General features: G+C 43.9%; 1 protein-coding gene across 1 annotated transcript in view; it reads right to left on the bottom strand.

The window, feature by feature from the left end:
• Positions 1-25,008, bottom strand: part of IPO9 (importin 9) — a 183,373-nt gene that overhangs the window by 8,265 nt on the left and 150,100 nt on the right. Inside the window, 5 exon segments of the mRNA XM_078776372.1 lie at positions 3,012-3,146; positions 7,150-7,257; positions 7,677-7,816; positions 11,444-11,610; positions 11,819-12,094. Coding sequence (XP_078632498.1) covers positions 3,012-3,146; positions 7,150-7,257; positions 7,677-7,816; positions 11,444-11,610; positions 11,819-12,094 — 826 coding nt within the window.

The raw sequence follows: 25,008 nt of genomic DNA, 5'->3' as shown, positions 1-25,008 counted from the left end.
TTACCGAACCACCACTGACCTCTGACCTTTTGACACAAGAATCTAATCAGTTCATATTTACATCATTATACAACTTGTAGTAGTACCAAGTTTGATTGAAATCCCTTCAGGTGTTCTCAACTATCACATTTTCCCCTGACATGACCTCTGAACTTTGACATTTGATGCAGAAATATAATCAGTTCATCTCTGCATCATCTATAATAATAAAAGGCAATGTGTGTCCATGTCTGTGCGTCTCCTCCATAACTCCAAAACCATGAAACATATCAGCCCGAAACTTTGCATGCATACTTATCGAACTCCAAGGGAGTGCATTAATGAAAACTGGGTGTGTGGGTGTTTTTAAACCCCCTTTTTAAAGTTAACTTATGGGATGCCCATCACACAAAAAAAAACAAATTAAGACTTACCAAAATGGCGGTGCACCATCTTGGTCAGCCCTCTATCATATCACTTAGTTCTTAAGCCACCATTTTGTTTTGGCCTAACCAAACGTGCCTTACCTTGGAAACACAATCTACTCTCATGGACCAATTAAAATATATAATCAAAATCTGGGTTTGGGTTTGAGGATCGGATTTTGAAGACTAAATAAGTGTTGAAATCTTGAGTGAAGTCTGTGGATTTTAAGAAATTACCGATTCTTTTGAGCGTATATCTTTTAACTAAGCTTTACGCAGGGCTGTCCTTCCTCCTTCATCATATTCCCAAAGCATTAAACTGAACTTTTTGTACTGTTCCAACAATTACATTGAGTGAAGAAAACATAAAGGAATGTGCTGAAAGTGTAACTTTATTGAGTGCATCAAAAATAATTAACCAGCATGACAGCCATGAAGGCTGCCGCAGCCGTGCCTAGATACTCCTTGAAGGAAATTCCCAGAGTTAGGAAGGCAAATTAAACCAAATTAAATATTGAACAAAAAGAACAATTAACATAATTGGAGGATTACAATGAGTAAAGCAAGGGACAAGTGAATTCCATGCGCTCATCATTGAATGCCTGATCTTCAGAAGTACAAATCACCAACCGCTTGCCAAGCTGGCCATTCCTTATCAACTGTTTCGTTGGAAGTTTTAAACCACTTGACGAGTGCTCTGCAAAATTTTTGGTAATGGAACGAACACCCCTGCTCCCTCCTCCTGGTCTGTCACCTCCTCCTCCCTCTCCCCATCCTCCTGCTCCCTGCTCACCCCAACTCATGCTCCCTGCTCACCCCAACTCCTGCTCCCTGCTCACCCCACCTCCTGATCCCTGCTCACCCCTACTCCTGCTCCATTATCACCCCACCTCCTGATCCATGCTCAATTGCTCACCCCTACTCCTGATCCCTGCTCACCCCTACTCCTGCTCCATGATCACCCCACCTCCTGATCCATGCTCACCCCTACTCCTGATCCCTGCTCACCCCTCCTCCTGCTCCTCCTCTCACCCCCACTCCCCTCCTCTCTTTCCCCAATCCCCTCCACTCTCTCCCCCCTCTTAATATTCCTTTAGCGAAGCGATTGTGCGTTGCCCGGCAATGCCGAGTACCTTTACTAATAATATATACTTGTACTAAGTTATCACTGCTTCACAAGTAAGGGGTAACATCATTTTTTTTTTTTACCAAATGGGACCTCTGACCTTTGACCTCTTGCCCCCATAATTTAATCAGTTTATCTTTATATCATTATACATAATTCCACAAAGTTTGACTTCGATCCCTTCAGACATTCTTAAGTTATCGTGGTAACTAAAACCTATCACAGACAGAAAGAAAGACAGAAAGACGGACACTCATCCAAACGGACAACCTGAAAACATAACCTCCATCTACCATCAGTGTGGAGGTAAAAATTGTAGTATCCGAATCCAGATCTTCACCAGAATGTGATCAATTCCTCCTTGTCACACACTCACACCCAACCTGTCCACCGAAATTCGTCCCAATCCGTCCATAACCTTTTGAGATATCCAGCTCACAGACAAACAGACAGACAGAAAAACAGACAAGAAGGCACAATAAGTCAGACAGCATGATAGCCTGACAGGTATGATGAAAATCGAGAGAATCAGTAATTGATGGATTAATTGTGTAATTAAACGAAATAAATAATAATCGTAAAAGAATTCATTTCTTTATCAATAGGCTAATATTGAATTCCTAAACCACCACTGTTTCATCCGATTCTGTAACTTTTTGCAAATTAATAAAGTAATTAATCAAAAAATTAAATAATTAATCGATTAATTGATTGATAAATAAATCAAAAATACCCTTTATAGCCAAAGCACTTGTACACTATTGTGCCCAAATTCCGAGATGGCCGAGATATCGCCAAAACGAGAGAACCTTGACCTTTGACCTATGACCTATATAGTCAAGAAACATCGACAGCCTCTATTTTGTCCTTGGGAATCCTCTGGTAAAGTTTGACGAAGATAGCTGAAAGCGTTCACGTGTTATCGCACTCAGGCAAACAAACGAAACAGACAGGCATATGACAATTTTTTTTTAATTTTCATCATAACAAATGAGACAGACCGACATATGATGAAAATTTTCAATTTTTGTCATAGCAAACATACAAACGAGACATCAACAAAACAAGTAGGCGGCAAGCTGTAGCATGCCAGCTATGATGAAAATTGAGTGAATCTTGACTTTTGAACATGGTCATTTTGACGATATCTTTCCCACCAGTGGCTCAGTAATGACAGTTAGGAATAGTCAATCAGTGGACGGGGCTTTGCGTGGTCTCTTCCACGCTGCTGTGGGGCATAAGGTCAAGCATCACTGTCACCTTGACCTTTGACATATATAGTCAAATAACATTGACAGCCCCACTTTTGTTCGGAATCCTCTGGGAAAGTTTTGACAAAGATAGCTGAAAGCGTTTGTGAGTTATAGCACTCGCAGCCAAACAAACAAACGACACAGACCGACAAATGACAAAACTTTCAACCTTAGGTGGCGCAGGTAACAACGAACAATGTCTAACAGCAGTAAAAACAGACATCTCACCGTATCTGCAACCAATACCAACTCCAAACAGCTCCGACAGTGTCTGACCAGTAACATCATCATCGTCATCAACCTCCTCTTCATCCTCAACCTCATCTTCTTCTTCTTCAAAAGACTCCAACTCTTCACTAGTACCTGCTTCCAATGCAGACAGAAGTGAAACATTTTGAAGAAGGTACCAAAATGCTTAGGACCATTAGGAGAAAACGTTTGAATCCTAATTGTTAATCAGGAGACAACAGTCACGAAAAAAACCTACATTTGTCATATGATTGACATCATATGTCAATCATCATATGTTTCAGCTTCACTGAAAACATGAAGGATGTTACAAGCACTGTGTTAATGCAATTTATCTAAACTTATAATTGTTTGGGCTACAATTATCCGGGTATCTAAACTTACAAAGCTTCCTCCAGCCAAAGCAAGACAAGATGAAAGATTGTTGTTACGGATTCATCACTTCCGCTGAGGTGGTTTTCACCCACTGGACATGTTTCTGATATTATGTATTATTATTAGTTTCACAAGGTTTATTATTCACGAACGGTTATCAAAAGTTAAAAAGGATAACTGTAAGTGAAACAGGAAACCGAAGGAGAAGACAATGAGGTGAAGAGGAAGAATCAGTGTGAACCAAGTTGGAGAGGACGCGTGACGTCAGCGCTCCGTAACGAACCAGGTTTACCGACAGCCGCGGGGGGATTTTGAGTTCCTGGAAGGGACGTCCGGCGATAAGAATATTCGCTGGAGTGGAGAAATCTGCGTAGACAGATTTGGGGCGCTGAGATTCCGACGAATCCTTACCTTATCGCATCGGCTCAAGCCAGAGCCGTCTGCCATTTTGAACCCCGTGCTTCGGACACCTGTGAACATTTGCTTCGTGTCATCTTCACCCCCAACATGTCAAAAATATTTTTGTGTTTTTTTTGGAAATTTCTTGTGTGAAGGTTAACAGGTGTTAACGGATAGTCACCATGGAGTTTGACGCAGAGAAGTTTACAGCGACCCCTCGTGAGGCACAGTTCCGAGCGTTACTAAAATCGGAACTCTTGATATTGGGTGGGCAAACATTTTAGCTTGGAGATCCGAGCTAAAATGAAGAAAACAGAGATGCAGACAGTGGTGATAGAATCTATGGTGGAACTAGGAACATGGAGAGAGGAAGCCTTGGATTGGTTACCAGAAGAACAAGAAAGTGTGGAGCTCCAAAAAACGGAGATGCAATTGAAGAGCCAGGAAAGGTTACAAGAGAAAAAAAACAGAGGAAAGGAGAGTGGAAAGAGAACTCCAGGAAAGGTTAAAAGTACAGGAAAGAGAACTCCAGGAAAGGTTAACAGTACAGGAAAGAGAACTCCAGGAAAGGTTAGAAGAGAAAAAAGCAGAGGAAAGGAGAGTTGAAAGAGAACTCCAGGAAAGGTTAGAAGACAAAAAAGCAGAGGAAAGGAGAGCTGCAAGAGAACTCGAAGCAGAGGAGAGAAAAGCCGAAAGGGAGTTAAAGGACCGTGAATTGGCACGTCAGCAGGAAATTAAAGTCAAGGAGTTGGAGTTAATGAGAGAACGGGGAGAGGTACCACCCAACCACCATGGAACCTGGCCTTCAGCTCGGCCTCCCGGGAAAAGTGCTATAGATTGGCTGGCCTTTGGATTTTGGATCACCACCCCTTAACCTTCATTCACAAGAAACTGAAAGTAAAAATCAGAGGGTGATGAGATGGAGTTTGGCTTTGCAGGAGTTTAACTTGGAAATTGAGCACGTAAAGGGCAGGGACAATGTCATTGCTGATGCTTTGTCCAGAGTGAATTAACTTTGGAAATCTCTGTGGGTTGTGTGAAATTTTGTTGCTTTATTTTTGAGATGTTGATAATTGTTGCCAATGGGAATTGATGATTTGGATTGTGAATTTACTTTTGTTTTTAAAAAGTTTGCATGCAAAGAAAGTTTTCGCTGTGTTCAAACTTTCTTTCTTGAGGGGGGGAAGTGTTACGGATTCGTCACTTCCGCTGGGGTGGTTTTCACCCACTGGACATGTTTCTGATATTATGTATTATTATTAGTTTCACAAGGGTTATTATTCACGAACGGTTATCAAAAGTTAAAAAGGATAACTGTAAGTGAAACATGAAACCGAAGGAGAAGACAATGAGGTGAAGAGGAAGAAGCAGCGCGAACCAAGTTGGAGAGGACGCGTGATGTCAGCGCTCCGTAACGAACCAGGTTTACCAACAGCCGCAAGGGGATTTTGAGTTCCTGGAAGGGACGTCCGGCGATAAGAATATTCGCTGGAGTGGAGAAATCTGCGTAGACAGATTTGGGGCGCTGAGATTCCGACGAATCCTTGCCTCGTCGCATCGGCTCAAGCCAGAGCCGTCTGCCATTTTGAACCCCGTGCTTCGGACACCTGTGAACGTTTGCTTCGTGTCATCTTCACCCCCAACATCCTACCGCCTGTCGGGGATGAGTGGGTGCGACCGCTTCATTTCCAATTACGTTGCGGTTTGCTGAGGGAGCGGTGAAGGTGCGCCTCTGGAGGGTGCCGTTGTACAGTTTGGTGGGAAGAGCACCCTTGCCCACTGTACACGCTTCGGAGATCGACTGGAGAGCGAGATTCGGGCTTCGACCGGATTTCGTTCCATCGACCGCTGGAGCGAATCCTATTCGCCTTGGGAAAAGTCATAGAGACATTGAGGAGTGTCGTTGCACTCGCTGGCCGTGCCGTGAGTGACCTGACTTTATACAAGGGATGTATAGAGTGCACTCTTAATGGCCATTTGTTGTACCGTTATACCTGTGTGTGATTTATAATACAAGTTTGTTCATTTATAATCATGGGTGTAGTTTCACTATTGATTTTCACCACAGGGTAACATATTTTTTCTGCCGGGGTTCCTCTCGGGGTTCGGAGGTTACCGAGACCAGGAGATCCTTGAGGACTCCGTAACATTGTGCTAATTTGTCTAAAATGTTAGATCTAGATCCAAATCAGCATTCAATCAGTTGGGTCATGATAACCAAAGTCAATGTTTTGGTAAGAGAAGAAAGATGGGAATGAACAGTGCCAGGAAGAGGGCATGATGTGAAGGGAATAAATGAAATAAGTCTGGTGAAGGGAATTAAAGGCGTGAGGAAACAGGGGAGTAACACAAGCAGTTGCAGTGAATTGCAGCTTCAGGGCAAAAACCCCGTAGTCTCAGTGGGGGCCATTAAAAGTCATTTGTGGCATGGCTCCAGAGGTTTGAGAGGGATAATGAACCAGCAATGACTGGGAAACAGCTCAGGCATTCAAACAAAGTGTGTTGATTTGGCAAAGTGACACGTTTGATTCGGCAAAGCCAATCGTTTGTTTGGGCCAGGCCACACATTTGGTTGGGCCAGGCCACACATTTGGTTTGGTTGGGCCAGGCAGCACGTTTTATTTGGTTGGGCCAGGCAGCATGTTTTATTTGGTTGGGCCAGGCAGCACGTTTTATTTGGTTGGGCCAGGCCACATGTTTGGTTTGGTTGGGCCAGGCCACATGTTTGGTTTGGTTGGGCCAGGCCACATGTTTGGTTTGGTTGGGCCAGGCCACATGTTTGGTTTGGTTGGGCCAGGCCACGTGTTTGGTTTGGTTGGGCAGGCCCCAGGTTTGGTTGGGCCAGGCCACATGTTTGGTTTGGTTGGGCCAGGCCACATGTTTGGTTTGGTTGGGCCAGGCCCCATGTTTGGTTTGGTTGGGCCAGGCCACATGTTTGGTTTGGTTGGGCCAGGCCCCATGTTTGGTTTGGTTGAGCCAGGCCACATGTTTGGTTTGGCCAGGCCACACGTTTGATTTGGCTGGGCCAGGCCGCACGTTTGGTTTGGTTGGGCCATGCCCCACATGTGGCTGCTTAATGTGGGCACAGCCAGCCACAAGGGATGGCAGGTGGAGTGCTGACATTCAAAGTTGGGTCAAATTGGGAGCTGATGACTAATTACATGAAAGACAGCATTTTGAGACAGATCAAAGATTGACACTTTGTAAAAAAAAAGAAAAAAGATCTCATCCAGGAATACATCAATCATTGCTGTTTCTAGGATGGGGAGGGAGAAAGGTCAGCAAACCAAAAGAAGGTGGTAAAGTTTATGTAGGTGGCCGAAAAAGAGGGCCAAATCCCCACCTGCTGAAGTTCGACGAGATGCGCTGCTCTCCATGACGACTGAAAGCTCATTAACTAGCAGCTTATAGATCTTAATGGGCAACGGGATGACAGTCCAACGCTCAGGCACTGCATAATAGAGGAGAACAGTGGTCAGTCATTTTCATGGTGCCAATTTGATAGCTATGGGGCTGACAGTTTCCAAATGTCCACAGAGAGCAGCAGGAAAAAAAATCAACAATAAATACGATAACTGGGTTGGAAAGTTCAGATTAAAGTGTGCATTCTATCTGTCATATTGCATTACTGAATCTTATAAATTGAAAAAATACATTTTCTAGAAATAAATTGACTAACTTGAACTACAAAGTCCAATGTCTGCTTCTCAACTTGAACTATTTTGCCCCCCTCATGGTTCTTTGGTGACAAATCATTGGGGAGGAGGGTGGTTGATGAGACGTAAAAGTAAACCACAAATTGGGATGGAGATTATGGCAAAATAAGATTAAAGAGTTACAGACTGACAGGAATGTGGTGTGGGCATTTACCCTGCCCCCGAGCAGTTTTGGAGCGTGTTCGGATCCCCTCGGATGGAGAAAACACCTGATCTCCACGGACTGTGATGTCCTGGAGGCGCAGGTCATGCGTGGCTACTCCATGCTGCAGCAGCTTGCACAACGCAATGGCACTGGAACACAAACGTTGAGGTAAAAGAAATGCGAAACTACCCGAATAGGTCCTCTTTGTAACAAACAAGATCAATCTCTTCATTACCACAGAATCTTTACAAGAATCACACTCCCTGCCACCCCCAATCTCAGCCACCCCAAACCCCGATAACAGTGTGGTCCACCAGGCTGGAGTGCCCCAAGACAGTGTTTTGGGCCCAGTGTTGTTCCTAATCTTCATCGACGACCGCTCTGACTCTGGAAAAATCCCCTTTATCTCTTTGCTGATGAGTACACCCTCTGTCATAACTCATAACATCTCTCATCCTTCAGATAGGTATACAGCAGCCTCTTCCCTCTCTGCAGACTTTGAGAGAATAATAAGTGGGTCAAACATTTGGAATATGTCTTTCAATCCTGACAAATCTCACACACTCACTGTCTCTCTGAAAGGACTGTGTGGCAAACCCTCTGATCTACTTTCCTAACAATCCTCTTCAAGTTCAGTTACCCAAACGTTTGGGCCGAACCAGCAGCTATGACCTTTCTTGGTGAAACCAGGTGTCAAAGCTGGCCTTCAAAGCCAGTCATCAACTGGTCAGGCTACGCCATGCAAAGTCTTTCCTTAGCACAGATAAACGTTTATCGGCCTTCATCTGCAGCTTGATGGAGTACTGCTCTCCCCTTTGGGCTGGCGCCCCTACCTCACACCTTGCTCAGATTGATGCTGTGCAAACCAAGACCTTCAAGTTCATTGGAATCTCTGACGACGAAGCCGAGTCTCTGGGTCTATCACTTTCCTATTGTATGCAGGTCGGTCATCTTTCTGTCCTCTACCCCCTCTGTTCAGGTCTTGCACCCTCTACCCTTTCCGTGGTTTGTTTAACTCACCCTCTGCCCCCTCCCACTCTCCTTCCCCACACTTTCTGGTGGAACTCCCAAAATCCAGACTCACTGCTCACCTCCACTCATCTGCTACTCACCTCCCCCAAACCATGGAACATCTCATTCTTTCTTCCAGGGCTTCAAAATACCTGCCAGACACCGTCTCTAGTGTTAACCATCCATAACCATGATATTTCCACCCCCGTTAACCCTTCCCAAACCCACCTATTTCCAAGTTTCCAGTTTTTCCTTCCTGACAGTTTGCAGGTGTATCCATCTTATCCAGCATGTATGTCCTCCCCAACAATCAATCTTCCCCACATACCTTATTTCTCCAGTCTCCCACTATCTTGTCCCTCGGCCCTGTTGTCGGTGCACTCCCCCCCCCCCCCCCCCTCGATTTCTACTGTTCTTTACGTTCTGTTACCTCCTGATCCATTCTGTGTTCTTGCTCCTCCACGAGCCTCGATATTGTGTCCACGAAAGGTTTTCCTTTTGTTTATAAATCCCCAGTTGCCAGATACAAAAAAAATGTGTTACATAAGTGACACTTATTTGTTACACTTGTCAAGCAGAGACATGATTGGGTATTCGGTATTAGAGAGAGAAAAAAAATAGGTGCATTGGCCCTGTAGCTCAAATGGGGCCCATCTACATCTTCAAATATGGTCCCGCAAGGAAGTTAATTATCGCAAACATGGAATTAAGAAGGCAGGTGATAGGTAAACTGCCAGAATTAAGGCAAAAAGGAGGGTGAGCCAGATAAGCCTGAAGAAACGGCTTTGCATGGCTACGGAATCACACTGGTAAATGAATTGTCTTTGCTGAGCTGCAATGCACATCTATTTCTACCCCAATCATGAAGCGAACAGCGGGTTTAAGCAATTGGTCCAATTTGCCTGTCTGTCTGTCATCAGATTTTGATTCATCATCAGTCATCAGCATCAGTTTTTGATTGAGGAACAACTTTATTGTTAATGAATGTTAAATTTTGAACACAAATCGGAATGTGAATCAGAAAATGAACCTGTAGTTAAGTAATATTTGGCTCGAAATTTGGCAAATTGTGCAGAACCTTGTCCTGATGGACACATCTGCACACAGAAGAGAAAGATAAATTTTTTAGTCTGTCTGCCTCTCTGGCAGTGAAACAAAATTGAAAATCATTCCAAACAGGAAATTTGTTTTTAGGACGTCATAAAGGACACAAGCAACAAGCACGAATAACTATGTAACATGTTAAACACAGTGGAGGCTGCATCAATGGCGGTAAACTTCCGAAGAAAGTTTTTTTCTATAACATTTAAAATCTTTATTTTATTTCAATTGAATTGTATATGTGAACACTACAGAACACAAATCGCCTTTTTGGCACTTTCAAAACCCTCACGCTTAGCAGTACTTAGACAAAATATTACGGCATTTCACCAATCAAATTAGCCGCATGCAGACCCCAACCATGTCCTTTTTTCTCAAGACTAGGTAAGGTGTTTAATAACTCTGTAATTGCTTTTTTATTTGAAGTCAAGGTAAACGCGATATTTATCGCACAATAAACCCTATTTTGGCAGCAATAAGACGAGCTATTTATGCGGTTCATCATGGGATTCTGTTTAAAATGTGCGAAATCTTAAGACACAAATACTAAGAAACGAGATTTGCATCTACTTTATGTCTCTTTTCCCTCAAGTGAAAAGAAAAGCTCAATAAACAAGATCGACATGAAAGCAACTTATGTCTTGCATACCAAAAAGGCTGCTCTAACACAAGAATAATGCTGGATGAGCAAAGGGTTAATATAATCACCGCCGTGGCACCACATGTGAGCAATTCTCTTTCGCAAAGAAGGTGCAAAAGGCTTATTTCATGAGGCATACAATTTTGGCAATGAAAAGTCAACACGATTCTCATGGAAGCAGATGCGACCTTATGTTGAAACCTGAATTGGTGCAATTGCTAAATACAAAGACAGACAGTCTAGCTGTCTCCAAGCAACACCAATTTCGGGGACCTTAACCTATTCCGGCCCACCAAAAAGAAAAATAAATAAAAGGGACGCTGAGTTGGAGGCACCAGGTTTATCGTACTCTTTTTCTGCCAATCCCCTAATGTACAATCTATTGTGAAAATACCCTCAAACAGCAAAGCTATTCATGTCTCGGCTTTATTTTTGTACAACGTACAACTTTTGATCCTACATAAGCAAGTTAATGGATCAGCACAAATGGAACTAAAACGGCACTCGGTCAAGCACATACCTCCGCCAGGCTGAACAATTTACTTTTTTATCCTACTAATAGGCTGGATCTGGATCTTAACCAAAATCGAATCGGCTTGTCCTTGTCACCTCCCCAACCCATCCACCGAGTTTTGTCATAATCTACCCACAACCTTTTGAAAGATTGTGCTACATATCGTTTTGGCCCCATCTCTCAATTATGAAGAATCACTAAAAAAAATAAAATTATATCAGGATCCAGATTGAATAATTACTTCGTCCTTATAAAACACCCAACCTGCCCAGCAAGTTTCGGCCCAACCTGCCCATGACTTTTTGAGATATCCTGCTCATAGAAAGACAGACAAACAGACAGACACAGACAGAGACAGACAGGGGCGAAAACATAATCTCCGTCCACCATTGGTGGTGGAGGTAATAATGTCAACCAGGTAAGATAACCTGAATGGACCTATTTATATGCAATGAAACGTTATTGACACCAGCCTACCAATTTCAGCATACCAGGAACTGCTTGCTGTACCTGACTTTCCCTTCGTACTGTCCATAAAACATATGTTGCCGACCCGTCCACTCAATCATGACAAACTCAAGTGCCGGCTTTCCGGTGGGTCCAGGCAGGTTGCATAGGAACTCAAGCACAGCATCCATCTGAGAGTGAACCAAGTGTGCAAACACCATGATCAAAGACTGCAATAAGGAGGAGAGGTAGTGGTAAAGGGATGAGGTTTGGGAAGGAGAGGTGCAAAAAAGTAATGGGATCATGACATCTGTCAAATGCTAACAACACCTCTATTTCGAACCCAATTGGTGCATTTGAAAATATCACAGCACGCCCAATGTAAATCAGATATGAATCTAATTTTTTAAAACTTATGTTACTTTTGCTTGGGCGCACCTGCATGACACTGAGGGTTTCGGCCTGCTGCATCTTGCTCAGCACAGCACGCAGCATTAGGTCCAAGCTGTCACCGAGCTGCGATCCGAGCCGAGCAATCAGGCCAGACACGAGGCGACCCGCAAACGCTGCGGCAAACTCCGACGACCGAGGGTCTAAGAGCCGATCAACAACACCCAGGACATACCAAACACCACCACGGCCTTGATCGTCACGCCAGGCTGCAACTTGCTCTACTGCCACACTCACAAATGCACGAAGGCACTCGCCACCACTCTGCCAGGATAAGAATGGAGTAAAGAAGAAACAAAGTTTGGAAAAGGCCTTGATTAGTGTGATAACAGGAGTGAACCACGACAGATAGGCATAACATTATTTAGCATGGATTTGCTGCTTTGGTTAGAAGTATACTTGCTTTGGACAAGTAAAATCGCTTCCCAATTTGTCATTATATGGATCTATTAGAAATATGCTATTCCTACATAAAGGGCATTGCAATGAGATTTACAGGTGTCATGTGGAATGCACTCCGAAGAAAAGTGTGGAAAACACGTTCAATTCTGTTCTTTGAAGAGTAACATGAAGAGGTGGGAAGGGCAACAGAGCATGTGGTGGTGGCAGTAATATGGCAGAAAAGTCTGAGGTATGAAGAGGCAACGAACGTGACATGAATGGGAAGAAGGCAAAGGGATTTGGCTTAACGGCAGCGGAAGGAAGGAACATTACAGTGTGACAATGAACAGCTTTGTTGGGTCCGAGAGCTGGGAAAACTCGTTTCTGGGACCGGGAGCTTTATGCGAGGAGAGAACAGGACATTTGGGCACAGGGCCGACAACTACACTATGCATACCCACGTGGTGCCAGCAAACTGAAGACTGTAGCAATATGGGCTTTCGCCAATTTCCCAAAGTCTCAATCCATCATGTGTCACTTTCTCACTGTCTATCTCTCAGGCAGGAAAAGGACCCTGTGCCGAATTAAAGTATTAATCCGTTTTCTCACGTCGCAGAAGGCTCACGGCCAAAACGGCTCTCGAGGAGTCGTTATTTATTTATTTTTGCAATTCTACATCACTAGTCATGCACCAACCGTCCTTTTTTATGAAACTCACAAACAGGTGAGTGAAACACACACACACACCAACACACACACACACACACACACACACACACACAATTATAGAAACACAAAGGATATGCACAAATATTGAGTAATTGCATTGAAAGATGTACATAGTATATACACAGAAGGCATTATTCCGTAAAATGTACAAAAACTACACAAATACGTTGTACGGTGCATTAGTATGTGGTACGCGAGCCCTTTGCAAACTTGTATCGAGCACGTATAATTGTAGAATGTTGTCCGAAATATGCTGCGGCCCTATCCACGTTTCATCCAAGATGCTTAGTTCCTGTTTGACTTTCTCAGTATCAATAACCACCCCATAACGATGGTTCTTTGATGTTCATACCCTCGGCCTTTGTGCAGGCCGAGGCATCTTCCTGAGTGGTCCATCAGCCTCTTGATGTTCAAGATAGCTTTTCGCCGCATTGGCTGGATGCTTGGGGTCATTGTCATGTTGGAAGATGAATCCCTGACCAATGAGGCATGTTCCTCAAGGGAATAAATAGTACGATTTATTGGCAAACAGTTCAAATTTGGAATCGTCTGTAAAGAACACATTCATTGTTACAGGTTTGGTAATTGCACCGTTTCATTTCTGCTACTCATTTCAACATTTTTGTTTGGTTTCCTTTCGTCAACAAAGTAACACCAATGATTTTACACGATCGAAATTCATGGTAAATGGACGGAATTCATGGAATCTGACTCAAAATGCAAAACTGAACCTGACAGAAAAAAAATGAAATGTAGGAAATTGCAGAGAGAAAAAAAAGAAGTCAAGATTAGGTTTACTTACCAATAAAATATTCACTAAACGGTTGGGGGTTGCATCTGTTTGCCTACAAGCTAAATTCCCACAGGATAAATATGAAAAGTGCAATAAATATACACTTCATTCGCAATTACACAATAAATATACACAATGCAATGCAGTGTATTGCAGTGTAATGTGGTGTAATTGTAATTCAATGCACAATACAATGTAAGCGCCAGCACGGTGCGTGGCAGGAGGCGAGCAAGTCAATGCTCTGTTCAAGCCAATCGCAGCTGCTTCGGACGAGCGTGGCTATAAACAAAATTCCCGTGATGACTTTTTTTTTTCTTTTTTCTTTTGGATACAAGATCGAGGCTCGTGAAAGAGCTACCATTAATCACACAAAAAGTCAAACCGACACATAAAACACAAAATAAGTGGAGCGGTAGACAAGATGGGGAGAGAGGGGGAAAGACGCAAACACATTTGAGAGCGGGGACATCGAGAGATCTGTGGGAGGTCGGCTTTATCCATCATTGTTGCCATTAAATACTGAAAATAATTCTGCCTATCAATCTCCGGTGACCACAGTCAAAATGAAATTAGACTTTAAAATCACCCCAATTTGTTAGAAAATTCAGTGAAAAGATTTCCCAAAAATACGATTACCGGCCAAAGCAAAATGTCAGTCACACGTACGCATGCGTGCAACTTTGGAGAATTTGTTTTTTTTTTTACGATGAAAAACAGGGCTCAACAACATCATTTCCCCCCCCCCCCCCTTCCCATGACCCCCCCTTCCCATGCCCCCCCCCCCCAAAGCCCTCTCCCTCTCACAGATCTCTCGATGTCTCGATGTCTCTCGGTCCCTGCTCTCAAATGTTGTGTTTGTGTCCTTCCCCCTCTCTACCCCATCTTGTCTACCGCTCCCGATGTTATATGTTTTATGTGTCGGTTTGTCTTTCTGTGTGATTAATGTTCGCTCTTTCACGAGCCTCGATCTTGTATACAAAAAAAACAAACAAACAAAAAAAACAACCTTTTTTCCAGCCTGTGCATGGGACAGGTAGGTTTTAGATTTAACATATCCCATCAACCATTACACCTGTCCACCTGCTTCCTAATGCATTTTTTAAAACCAAAATTCCGATTTGAAAAGAGCATTTGAAAAATGAGAAAACGTGTGGTGTGATGAACACAAGACCATAATGATCAGGATGTTTTAGTCCCATGTCACTGGTACTTTCCACATTGTGGAAAACAAATGCTGATTGCTACATCTAACTGATCTCTATTGTTACCTCTGCCACCGAAGGTGGACGGAAGTTATGTATTGAACCGTTTGTCTGTGAGTTGCATATCTCAGAAAGTCGTGTACGGATTGCGACAGAATTTGGTGGACAGGTTGGGTGTGTAACAAGGATGAATTGGTTAGATTTTGGTGAAGTTCCAGATCTGGTTACTAGAATTTTTAAAGTGATTCTTCACCATTGAGAGATAGGCCCAAACCGATATATAGCATGCTATCTCAAAAGGTTATGGACTGATTCGGACAAAACTAGTTGGATGAGTTGGTTAAGTGACTAGAACAAGCTGATTCGATTTTGGTTCAGGTCCGGATCCAGATCTGGCCTATTAGTGGGATAAAAAACAAACTGTTCAGCCTGGTGGAGGTATGCGATCAACCTAGTCCCGTTCTAGTTTACCTTTTGCTTCTTTCAAAATTCATATTGTAGTATCAACTTAGTTTTGTAGTATCAACCTGTGAACCACATTCTTTGACCCTAGGATGCATGGCTTGGGCCCAATGGCACCGGCTGCCCATAGAATGCCCTTGAGCCATGCATCCTAGGGTTAATAGTCAACATTCTTGTGATGTTAAAAAAAACAATTGTTATAGTGGCACAGTATCAGAGACATGGGAATGGTATACTTGACCCCACCAAGTCTGGCACATACACGCTGCAAAGCCTCTCAGTAATCCAGTGACCATTTAAAATCGTAGTATAGATATGAGATAAAATCCCAACACGTGATATTCAAACGGCTCACAAAATGTTTTTGCAGCAATGTGCGTGTGACGACATGTATCTCCATCAATGTCCAGCAACTCCAACTCTGCATTCTCTTTCCGACTCCATTTTTGGAGCCTCTCATGACAAGACAAGAGTCCATCAGTATTGACACGGAATTTTCCCAAGGTATGTTGTTGTCCTTCAACATCTTGTCAAGTACGGAAAATACGGTCTCACCAGTCAACTTTTGATGACACAGATTCCTCGTGATGAATAATAACTTTTTGTTGATCAGGGCAGAAGTATCTGACAAGTGTAGCAATAATACGACGATTGTATTAATACGACGACCGACTGGAAAACCCTCCCATCCACTTTCTGAATAATCCTCTCCAAGAAGTTCTGTCACTCAAGCTTTTGGGTCTCACTATTTACCATGATCTTTGCTGGGAAAACCACATTTCAAATCTGGCCTCCAAAGCCAGTCGCCGATTGGGCATCCTCCGTCGTGCGGTCCTTCCTTGGCACACCTGAGCTCCTCACCACATACAAGGCTTTCATCCGCAGCTCTATGGAATACTGCTCTCCCCTCTGGTCTGGTGCTCCTGCCTCACACCTAGCCCGTCTTCACGCTGTTGAAACCAAAGCGTTCAGAATTATTGGAATCTCCCGCGATGAAGCTAACTCCAAGGGCCTTTCACTCACCCACCGCAGGCAGGTTGGTGGTCTTTCCGTCTTCTACCGACTCCTCTCTGGCCTTGCCCCCCCAGCCCTCTCTGGGCTCTGTCCCCCAAATATTCCTACAGGTCGCACAAGATCTGCCTGCAACCCTCTTATGGTTAAACTGCCAAAATCAAGACTTTCTGCTCACCTTCACTCCTTCATTCCTCTTTTCTCCCGCCTCTGGAACAAACTCCCTCACTCTCTTCAATCCCACTCCACCCTCCAGGTCTTTAAAACAGCTGTTCACCACCATCTCTTATCCTCCCCCATCCAAAACCTTGATCTTTTCTACCCCCGCTAATTTCGGTCCCCTTGTGTTTTATACCTCTCTCCCCCCCCCCCCCCCTCCCCTTCCCACGCCTCCTGCCCCCAAGCCCTCTCCCTCCCACACTTCTCCCTGCTCTCAAATGTTGTGGTTGTGTGCTTCCCCTTCTCTCCCCATCTTGTCTTCCGCTCCCTCTTTTTGTATATTTTGTTTGTCTGGTTGATTTGTTTGTGAAATAAATGTTAGCTCTTTCACGAGCCTCGATTCAGTATACAAAAAAATAATAAAAATAAATTGTGGAGCCGATTGCTTCATCATTGTTCAAAGAAAACTTGTTCCGATGCACGGAATGTATCACTTAAACCAGCTTGTGGGTCAGTTTATAAGAAGGCTCAGATGTTTTGTCAATTGAGAACTGATCAAGGGCACTTTTATCATGCGCCAAACAATTGAAAGAGAAATAAGTTTTGCCACTTGTGAAAATGACAGATAATTTTCTGCAGTGAAAGCCAAAACCATCGCCTCTGCACTTTGGACTCTGTCAACGAATGGTGTTGAAAGTTCTACAGTGACCGATTGTGTCATGGAGGAACAATTTGTCAACTGTGCTGTTGCAACAGTTTGCTTGAACAGGCCGGAGAGTTTCTGCTGACTTGAACCAGCAAAAAATTAGAAAGAGTAATCAGAGATTGCAGACCCTCACCAGAACTTGTTTTGTGTGGTGTATGTTGTGTGGCAAATAAATGGAAGGATGTACCAAATGAAAGGTCTGAATGGTCTCGTTGTAAAGGTGTAAAGGTCTAAAAAGTTGTAAAGGTGTAAATGTCAAATGATCTAAAGGTTGAAAGCTCGAAAAGAGCAAAATGGGTCGAAAGGGTCTGAAGGGTAATAAAAGGTCTGAAAGGTGCCGAAAGGCCGAAAAGTGTAGAAAGTAGTCGAAGGGGTCTTAAGGGTTCTTAAGGGTTCTAAAGGGTCTAATGGGGGTAAAAAGCATCTTCGGATTCTAAAGGGTCTAACAGGATGAAAGGGTGCTGAAAGGTGTAAAGGGGTCCATTGGGTCTTGGGATTATATTCAGTCTTAGGATTATATTGGGTGTTAGGAGCCTGAGAGGTATTAGGGGTGGAAGGGGAATCAATGGGGTCTGAAGGTATACAGGGGTCCAATATAAATAATACACCTACTCACGTTCTGGGAGGATAAAGAGACAAATTGACCCAAATGCAATACCCTCACCTCTAATGAGGGTAACAATACAACAACAACAACGACGACGACGACAACAACAACAGGCATTTTAAGGCCATTTTCCCAGCAAGAGTGGGGGTTAGCCTTGCGGTCCACATGACAATCTTCTCCATTTTGCCTTATTTTCTGCATCGCCCCTTGTTAACCCCCTTGCCCGCATTTCTTCTTCCACCACCTTCAGCCAAGTCTTTCTCGGTCTTCCCCGTCCCCTACTTCCTTCTACATTCATTTCCATCACTCTTCTCAACCAGTCACTTTCATCATTCCTCAACACATGACCAAACCATCTCAACCTGTTTCTCTCCACAGAATCCATCACAGGCTACATTCCCATCATATTTCGCAATTCATCATTTGTCTTCCTCTCTTTCAACGATACTCCACACATCCACCGAACCATTCGCTTTTCCACCCTTTCCAGCCTTCGTTGCTGCTCTACATTCATTACCCATGTCTCGCTCCCATAAATCATAACACTTCTCACACATGCAGCATACACCTTTCCATTCAGCTTCAACGACACTTCCCTCCTCGTCAGCACGCCACTCGGATCCCGAAACTTCTTCCATGCACATCTCACCCGAGCAACCATTGCCGAGTCTGATCCACCTTTTTCATTCAGCATGTCTCCGAGGTAGCAAAATGTTTTCACACCTTCCAGCTTCGTGCCGTCTCCAAGATCCAACTCAACATTTCCTTCATCTGCAGGTCCCTCTGTGCACACCTTACACTTGAATGTAGCTGCCACACTGGTTAATGACCCTCTCAGACCACTACATTTTTGATGAACCCACTCAGCGCACATTGTACATTGAATGGAGTTGACTCCGACACCCTTCCTGCACACAGCACATGGCACATGGCCACTTACCAGTTCTTTCCACCTCACCACATGCTTTACCACTTGCCATCACCTTCGTTTTCCGATATTCACCTTCAGACCTTTTGTCTCCATACATTCCTTCCACTTGTTCATCCTCTCCTTCAGTCCATCCATACTTTCTGCAATCAACACCAGATCATCTGCATACAACAACTACCACGGTAAACCCTCCTTTACATTCCGAGCCAGCACCTCCATCACAGCTACAAATAGTAGTGGACTTAGTACCGACCCCTGATGCACTCCCACCTTCACTTCAAACTCACCACTGTTCCTGTCCTTTGTCCCTACAGCTGTGCACGCTCCATCACTACTCTGATCAACCATTCCTCCACTCCTAACTTCCTCAATGCCCATGTCACTACTTCGCGTGGAACCCTATCAAATGCTTTCTCCAGATCAACAAACCCGAGACAAAACTTCTTCCTCTTCTCCATGTACTTCTCCTGCAACTGCCTTAAAATAAAAAGCGCGTCTGTCGTTCCTCTTCCTGGCATAAATCCAAACTGCATTTCGTCGATCTTCACTTTCTTCCTTATCCTCCTCTCCAACACCCTTTCCAATACCTTCATTCCATGCTCCAATAACTTTATCGCTCGATACGAGCCACGGTCCAGAGGGTCACCTTTCCCCTTGTATAGAGGGACGAGGGCACTCAGTTCCCAATCCACTGGAATTCGGCCTTCTTTCACCACCAGATTACAGATCTCTGTCATTCTCTTCACACCCCAACTTCCCGCTGCCTTCAACATATCTCCCACAACTCCCGTCGGCCCTCCCACTTTTCTACTCTTCATTGCTTTTATCGCTTCCTCAACTTCCTTCTCAGTTATCTTCTCTGCCGGTCCTAAAACTGGGTTACTCTCGATGTTGCCGTCTCATTCATTCTCTGCATTCAACAGCATTTCTCTATATCTCTTCCATCTTCCTTTAATTCCATCTGGGTCCACAACGATTTGTCCCACTTCATCCTTCAAGCAACTCACCCCCATCACATCGCACCTCTCTTTCGCTATCTGCTTTGCAATCCTGAATACCGCTCTCTGGCCCTCTTCCGAATCCAAGCGTTCTCCGAACATTTTCCTACATGCCTCCTGCACCTTTGCTACCTCGTTTTTTGCAGCCTTCTTGGCTGCCTTATAACTTTCATGTTCTGCCTTTTCTGCCCCCGTACCCTTCGCCTTCTGCCACTCCTTGAACTATCTTCCTCTTTTCATAAATCCTCTTTCCAATTTCATCATCCCACCACCATGTTTCCGAGTGCCTCGGTGGTCCTTCAGTCCATCCACATACCCCACCAACGGCTCCCAACAGACTATCTTTCATTGACACCCAACTACTTTCAAGCTCAACCACATCATCCTCTGCCATACTCAGCCTCTCTTTTAATGCCTCCCTCACTGTCACCTCTTTCAACCTCCACACCTTCATCCTCGGTTGGTACTCCACCTGCCAAGCTCTCCTTGCACCTTTCACCCTTATGTCGCAGACAACCAAGTGGTGCTGTGAAACAGCCTCATCTCCTGGGATCACCTTTGTGTCCCGGAGGTGCCCCCTATCTCGCCTACGCACCATCAGGTAGTCAACGGTTGTCGTCGACCCACCTGACGTGTATGTCACAAGCTTATTATCCTCTTTCTGGAACTGAGTATTACAAATGAACAAACCAGCTCCATCAGCAAACTCCAAAATCCTTTCACTTTCTCCATTCCTCACACCATACCCATAACCCCCATGAACTCCCTCAAAACCGTCCATACTCCTTCCCACATGTCCATTTAGGTCTCCTCCTACCACAACAACTTCCTCATCTTTCACGTTTTCCATCAGCTTCTCTATCGCACACCAGAACTTGTCCCTCTCTTCATCGCTCCGACCGACCTGCGGAACATATCCAAAGATGACATTCACCAAGAGCTTTCCAATCATCATTTTCACCATCATCAACCTTTCACTCACTCTAGTCACACTCACCACACTGTCGACAAACTCCTCAGAAAACAGGACACAAACACCATGCACGCCTTCCGGGCACCCTTGCCACACAAACTTGTATTTCTGTCCCTGCATACCCTTCACCATTCTCACACCACTTCCCTTCCATCTCGTCTCCTGCACACAACATATGTCCACTCTTCTTCTGACCAATACTTCCACCACTTGTCCTGATCTCCCTGTCATTGTCCCTACATTCCATGTCCCAAACCTCAGAAACCGATCTCCATGTGGGGCATCAGATGTTTCGTCATCATAAATGGAGTGATTTCCACCCTTGCTTCGATCGGGTTCCCCACCTTGGGTTTTGACGAGAGGGAGTGAGGTCCCCCACGGGGTACTTCGGTCTGTACCCTGCCCATATGTAATTGTAATTGTTCCCTTTTTGAGGCAATGTTTTTATGACCGGATGCCCTTCCTGACGCCAAATGGGTAACATGCCCTTCCTTATGAGGGTAACAATGCACCAATATAATACATTCATGGCTCTACATGTGAGCCACATGGGCCGCTTTGCTGTTTCTCTCCCACGTTACTTGACCCGGTTTCGATCCAGTTCAGACCAGGAGAACACATGCACATGACCTTAGCTGACTAACCACTACATCAGACAAAGCAAGTCCCTCTCGGGCAATGCAGCAGACCAACTAGCCCGAAACATACACTTATTAAGCTAACACCTTAACCGAACACAAATTGTGCGAAAGTGACATTTCTGTCTGCTGTCCTGCACCAATAAAAGTATTTGGTCTCCACAACTCTTTAATTCACTGTTAATATTAAAGAACCTTTGTTTTTGATTCAGAACTTAATATATCCTTTTAAATCAGAAAATAAAAAGAAATGGCATTGACAAAATTATTGACACCCTAGACGAAATATTTGGAAGCACAGCCTTTTGTTACGGATTTGTCACTTCCGCCTTTGTTGTTATTATATACTTGTGGAATATTTTTAGTTTCAGGTAATATTGTTGTTAAGATTTTTGTGTGAAATGGAGATGACTTTCGTAAAAGGCAAAAATAAATGTTTGTGAAGGAAAAAGGAAAACACGGCAAAGAAACCGGAAGAGAGGTCGAGATGGGCAGAGAGGCGACGGCCATGAGAGATACAGCCGTGAATCGCGTCGAGGCTATGAGCGGACTTTTTTGATATTGGTCGCAAATGAGTTGAGGCTTCCCGGGAAAGGGATTGCCCGCAACATTGTCATATATTGCGCGTGCAATTAAACCTGCGTCTCAGGTTTTATCACCAAGTGTGAGTTGTTGTGGGAGAGAAATCAAGCGCCTCCGTTACGGGCCGACATGCCATTTTGTCCTCGAAGAAGAAGAGGCTGTACACTTGGTGCATCTTGTTTTGTCGTTGGGATTTCCATATCAACCTCATCGTGTTGATTGCCGTTGGTTTCCATATCGGCTCAATTCCCATATCGACCTCTCACCTCGTAACTCCTCGTTCGCCATCGTGCCGATACCTGCCTGTTCTCGTCGTTCTGCACGGCTTAAACCAGCGTGGAGATCCATGCACAGACTTTGGGGGAATATTACATTCCACTCACGTTGGGCGTATCGTGAGTTCATTGCTTTGAGAGCAGTGGGGAATGATGGTACCATCATATGTATTGTTCATTTGATGCAAGTAACATTTTCATTGTACTTTCGTTAATAGTGTTATTATTGTGTATGTGAGAGTAATTCATACAATTACTTGTTTTGTTCTACAATTTCATTGGTGTGGTTTTACCATGGTTTATAAGAATACTCAAAATAACAAATCTTTCTGCCGTGTTCCCGATCCAGACTCTGAGGTGTACCGTAGCTGGGGTTTGGGCGGTAATACGTAACAGATATTGGACAAAATAACTGCAGCCAAGTGGTTCCTATAACCATGAATAAGCTTCCTACACCTCTCTACTGGCAGTTTGGCCCTCTCTTCTTGAGCAAACTGCTCCAGTTCTCCCAGATTTGAAGAGTGCCTTCTCCCAACTGCTGTTTTCAGATCTCCTCACAAGTGTTCAATGGGATTTAGATCTGGACTCATTGCTGGCCACTTCAGAACAGTCCAGCATTTTGTCTTGAACCATTCCTGGGTGCTTTTTAAAGTGTGTTTGAGGTCACTGTCCTGCTGCAAGACCCATGACCTTCGACAGAGACCCAGCTTTAAGACACTGGGTTGAACATTGCACTCCAAAATACCTTTGTAATCTTCTGATTTCATGATGCCGTGCACACATTCAAGGCACCCAGTGCCAGAGGCAGCATAGCAACCTCAAAACATCACTGAACCTCCACCATGTTTGACTGTAGGGAAGGTGTTCTTTTCTTTGAAGGCTTCATTTTGTTTTCTGTAAACATAGAGATGATGTGCTTAACAAAAAGCTCTAATTTGGTCTCATCTGCCCACAAGACATTCTCCCAGAAGGATTTTGGCTTGTTCAGGTGTGTTTTGGCAAACTCCAGTCGGGCGTGTCTGTCTGTGTCTGTCTGTGTCCGTCTGTGTCTGTGTTGTCTGTGTCTGTCTGTGCCTGTCTGTCTGTCTGTGTCTGTCTGTCTGTCTGTGTCTGTCTGTCTGTGTGTCTGTCTGTGTCTGTCTGTGTCTGTCTGTCTGTCTGTCTCTCTCTCTCTCTCTCTCTCTCTCTCACAGCAGTGTGGTCCTCCTGGATCTCCTACCATGGAACCCCCTTTCATTGAGTTAGCGACGGATGGTGCGAGTTGAAACTGTCGTACCTTGTGTCTGAAAGTCAGCTTGAATCTGTTTGGCAGTGATCAAGGTGCTTTCTCCAGCATTCGACCAATCCTTCGATCAAGTTTTCTCTTGTGGCCACGTCCAGGGAGGTTGGCTGCAGTGCCATGGGCCTTAAACCTCCTGATAACATTGTGTATGGTGGACACAGGAACATCATGGTCTCTGGAGATGGACTTGTAGCCTTGAGACAGTCCAATGTGTCCATGCTTGGCTACAATCTTGTGTCTGACCTCCTCAGACAATTCTCTGGTTTTCTTTCTTTTCTCTATGCTCATTGCAGTACACACAGACACAAAACAGCAGAACGACCCCTTTTCTCCATTCAAACTGGTTGAATGAATGATTTTTATATTGCAGGCACCTGCAACTCACCACCGTTGAGTTGAATTCCAAAGTAAAGGAGAATCACCTGCTTGAAATCTAATTATTTCAAACAACTTCTAAAAGGTGCCAATAATATTGTCCAAGTCATTTTCGGATTTCTGTGTGGAAATCTTTTTTTTTAGTAATTTTAGTAATTTTTTTACAAAAGATTTACTAATTTTTTCAGCTTTTTTTGTTTTGTTCCACTACAAACCAAAGAAATACATATGTAGATACCAAAATATTTTTCAATTTCAACAATTTTCTGGAAGAAATGGTGCATTATTTGAAAAACGTGCAAGGGTGCCAATATTTTTGGCCACGACAGTACATAGTAATACATTATTAGTCTTTTGGATGCAGACAAGTTATTTGCGTTTCAAACAACCCACATGGTCATCTAAGCGATTGAATCACATTTCCTGTAGCCATATTCTTTAGCACACACTTTTGAGTAAGCAAAACCAGGCTTTGATTTTTTTTTGCGTAGCCCATAAGGCAATGTCATCCAGAACGGTGTTTGTCTGTCCGTATGTCTCCACAAACGTCCACCAATCAGAGCTGATTATCTGGTCACATGACAGGGGGAAATGTTTAGTAACCATTGTCCTTACATATTTTACTAAAAGGAAATATAATAGCATTATGTGGAACGTTTTAGGGTCCCAGCAGATGTTGTAAGAATGGTAGGAGGTTTCAGAAATTCCTCAATACAATTATGATTTTGAAATGCGATTGCTCCCAAACCCGGAAGTGAATAGATGATGACGCTTTGCTGGTTTGATATGTCAATACAATCGTGATTTAACATTATATTTTGATATATTAATACAATAGTATTAATTTTTGATTGGAATGATGAATGATGCTGTTTGGAATGAAAATATAGAGAACGTGCTGCCCATGTCTGATGTTTGACTGAAGGTGGCGTAGGAACATGGAATTTATTGGTTCAACGTTTGCCATTCACCGGTTTTTTTTTTGTTTGTTTGTTTTTACACAAATCCTTCACGAACCAGCTGTCCATGCCTGAAGTCAAAAAATTTAATGCTTGCATTATTTGCGAACTGGTA

Source organism: Myxine glutinosa, chromosome 4 (genome assembly GCF_964187855.1).
Source record: "Myxine glutinosa chromosome 4, kmMyxGlut1.1, whole genome shotgun sequence".
In the NCBI taxonomy this organism is placed as follows: domain Eukaryota; kingdom Metazoa; phylum Chordata; class Myxini; order Myxiniformes; family Myxinidae; genus Myxine; species Myxine glutinosa.
The sequence above is the reverse complement of the archived record's forward strand: the minus strand, read 5'-3'. Positions and strand labels throughout refer to the sequence as shown.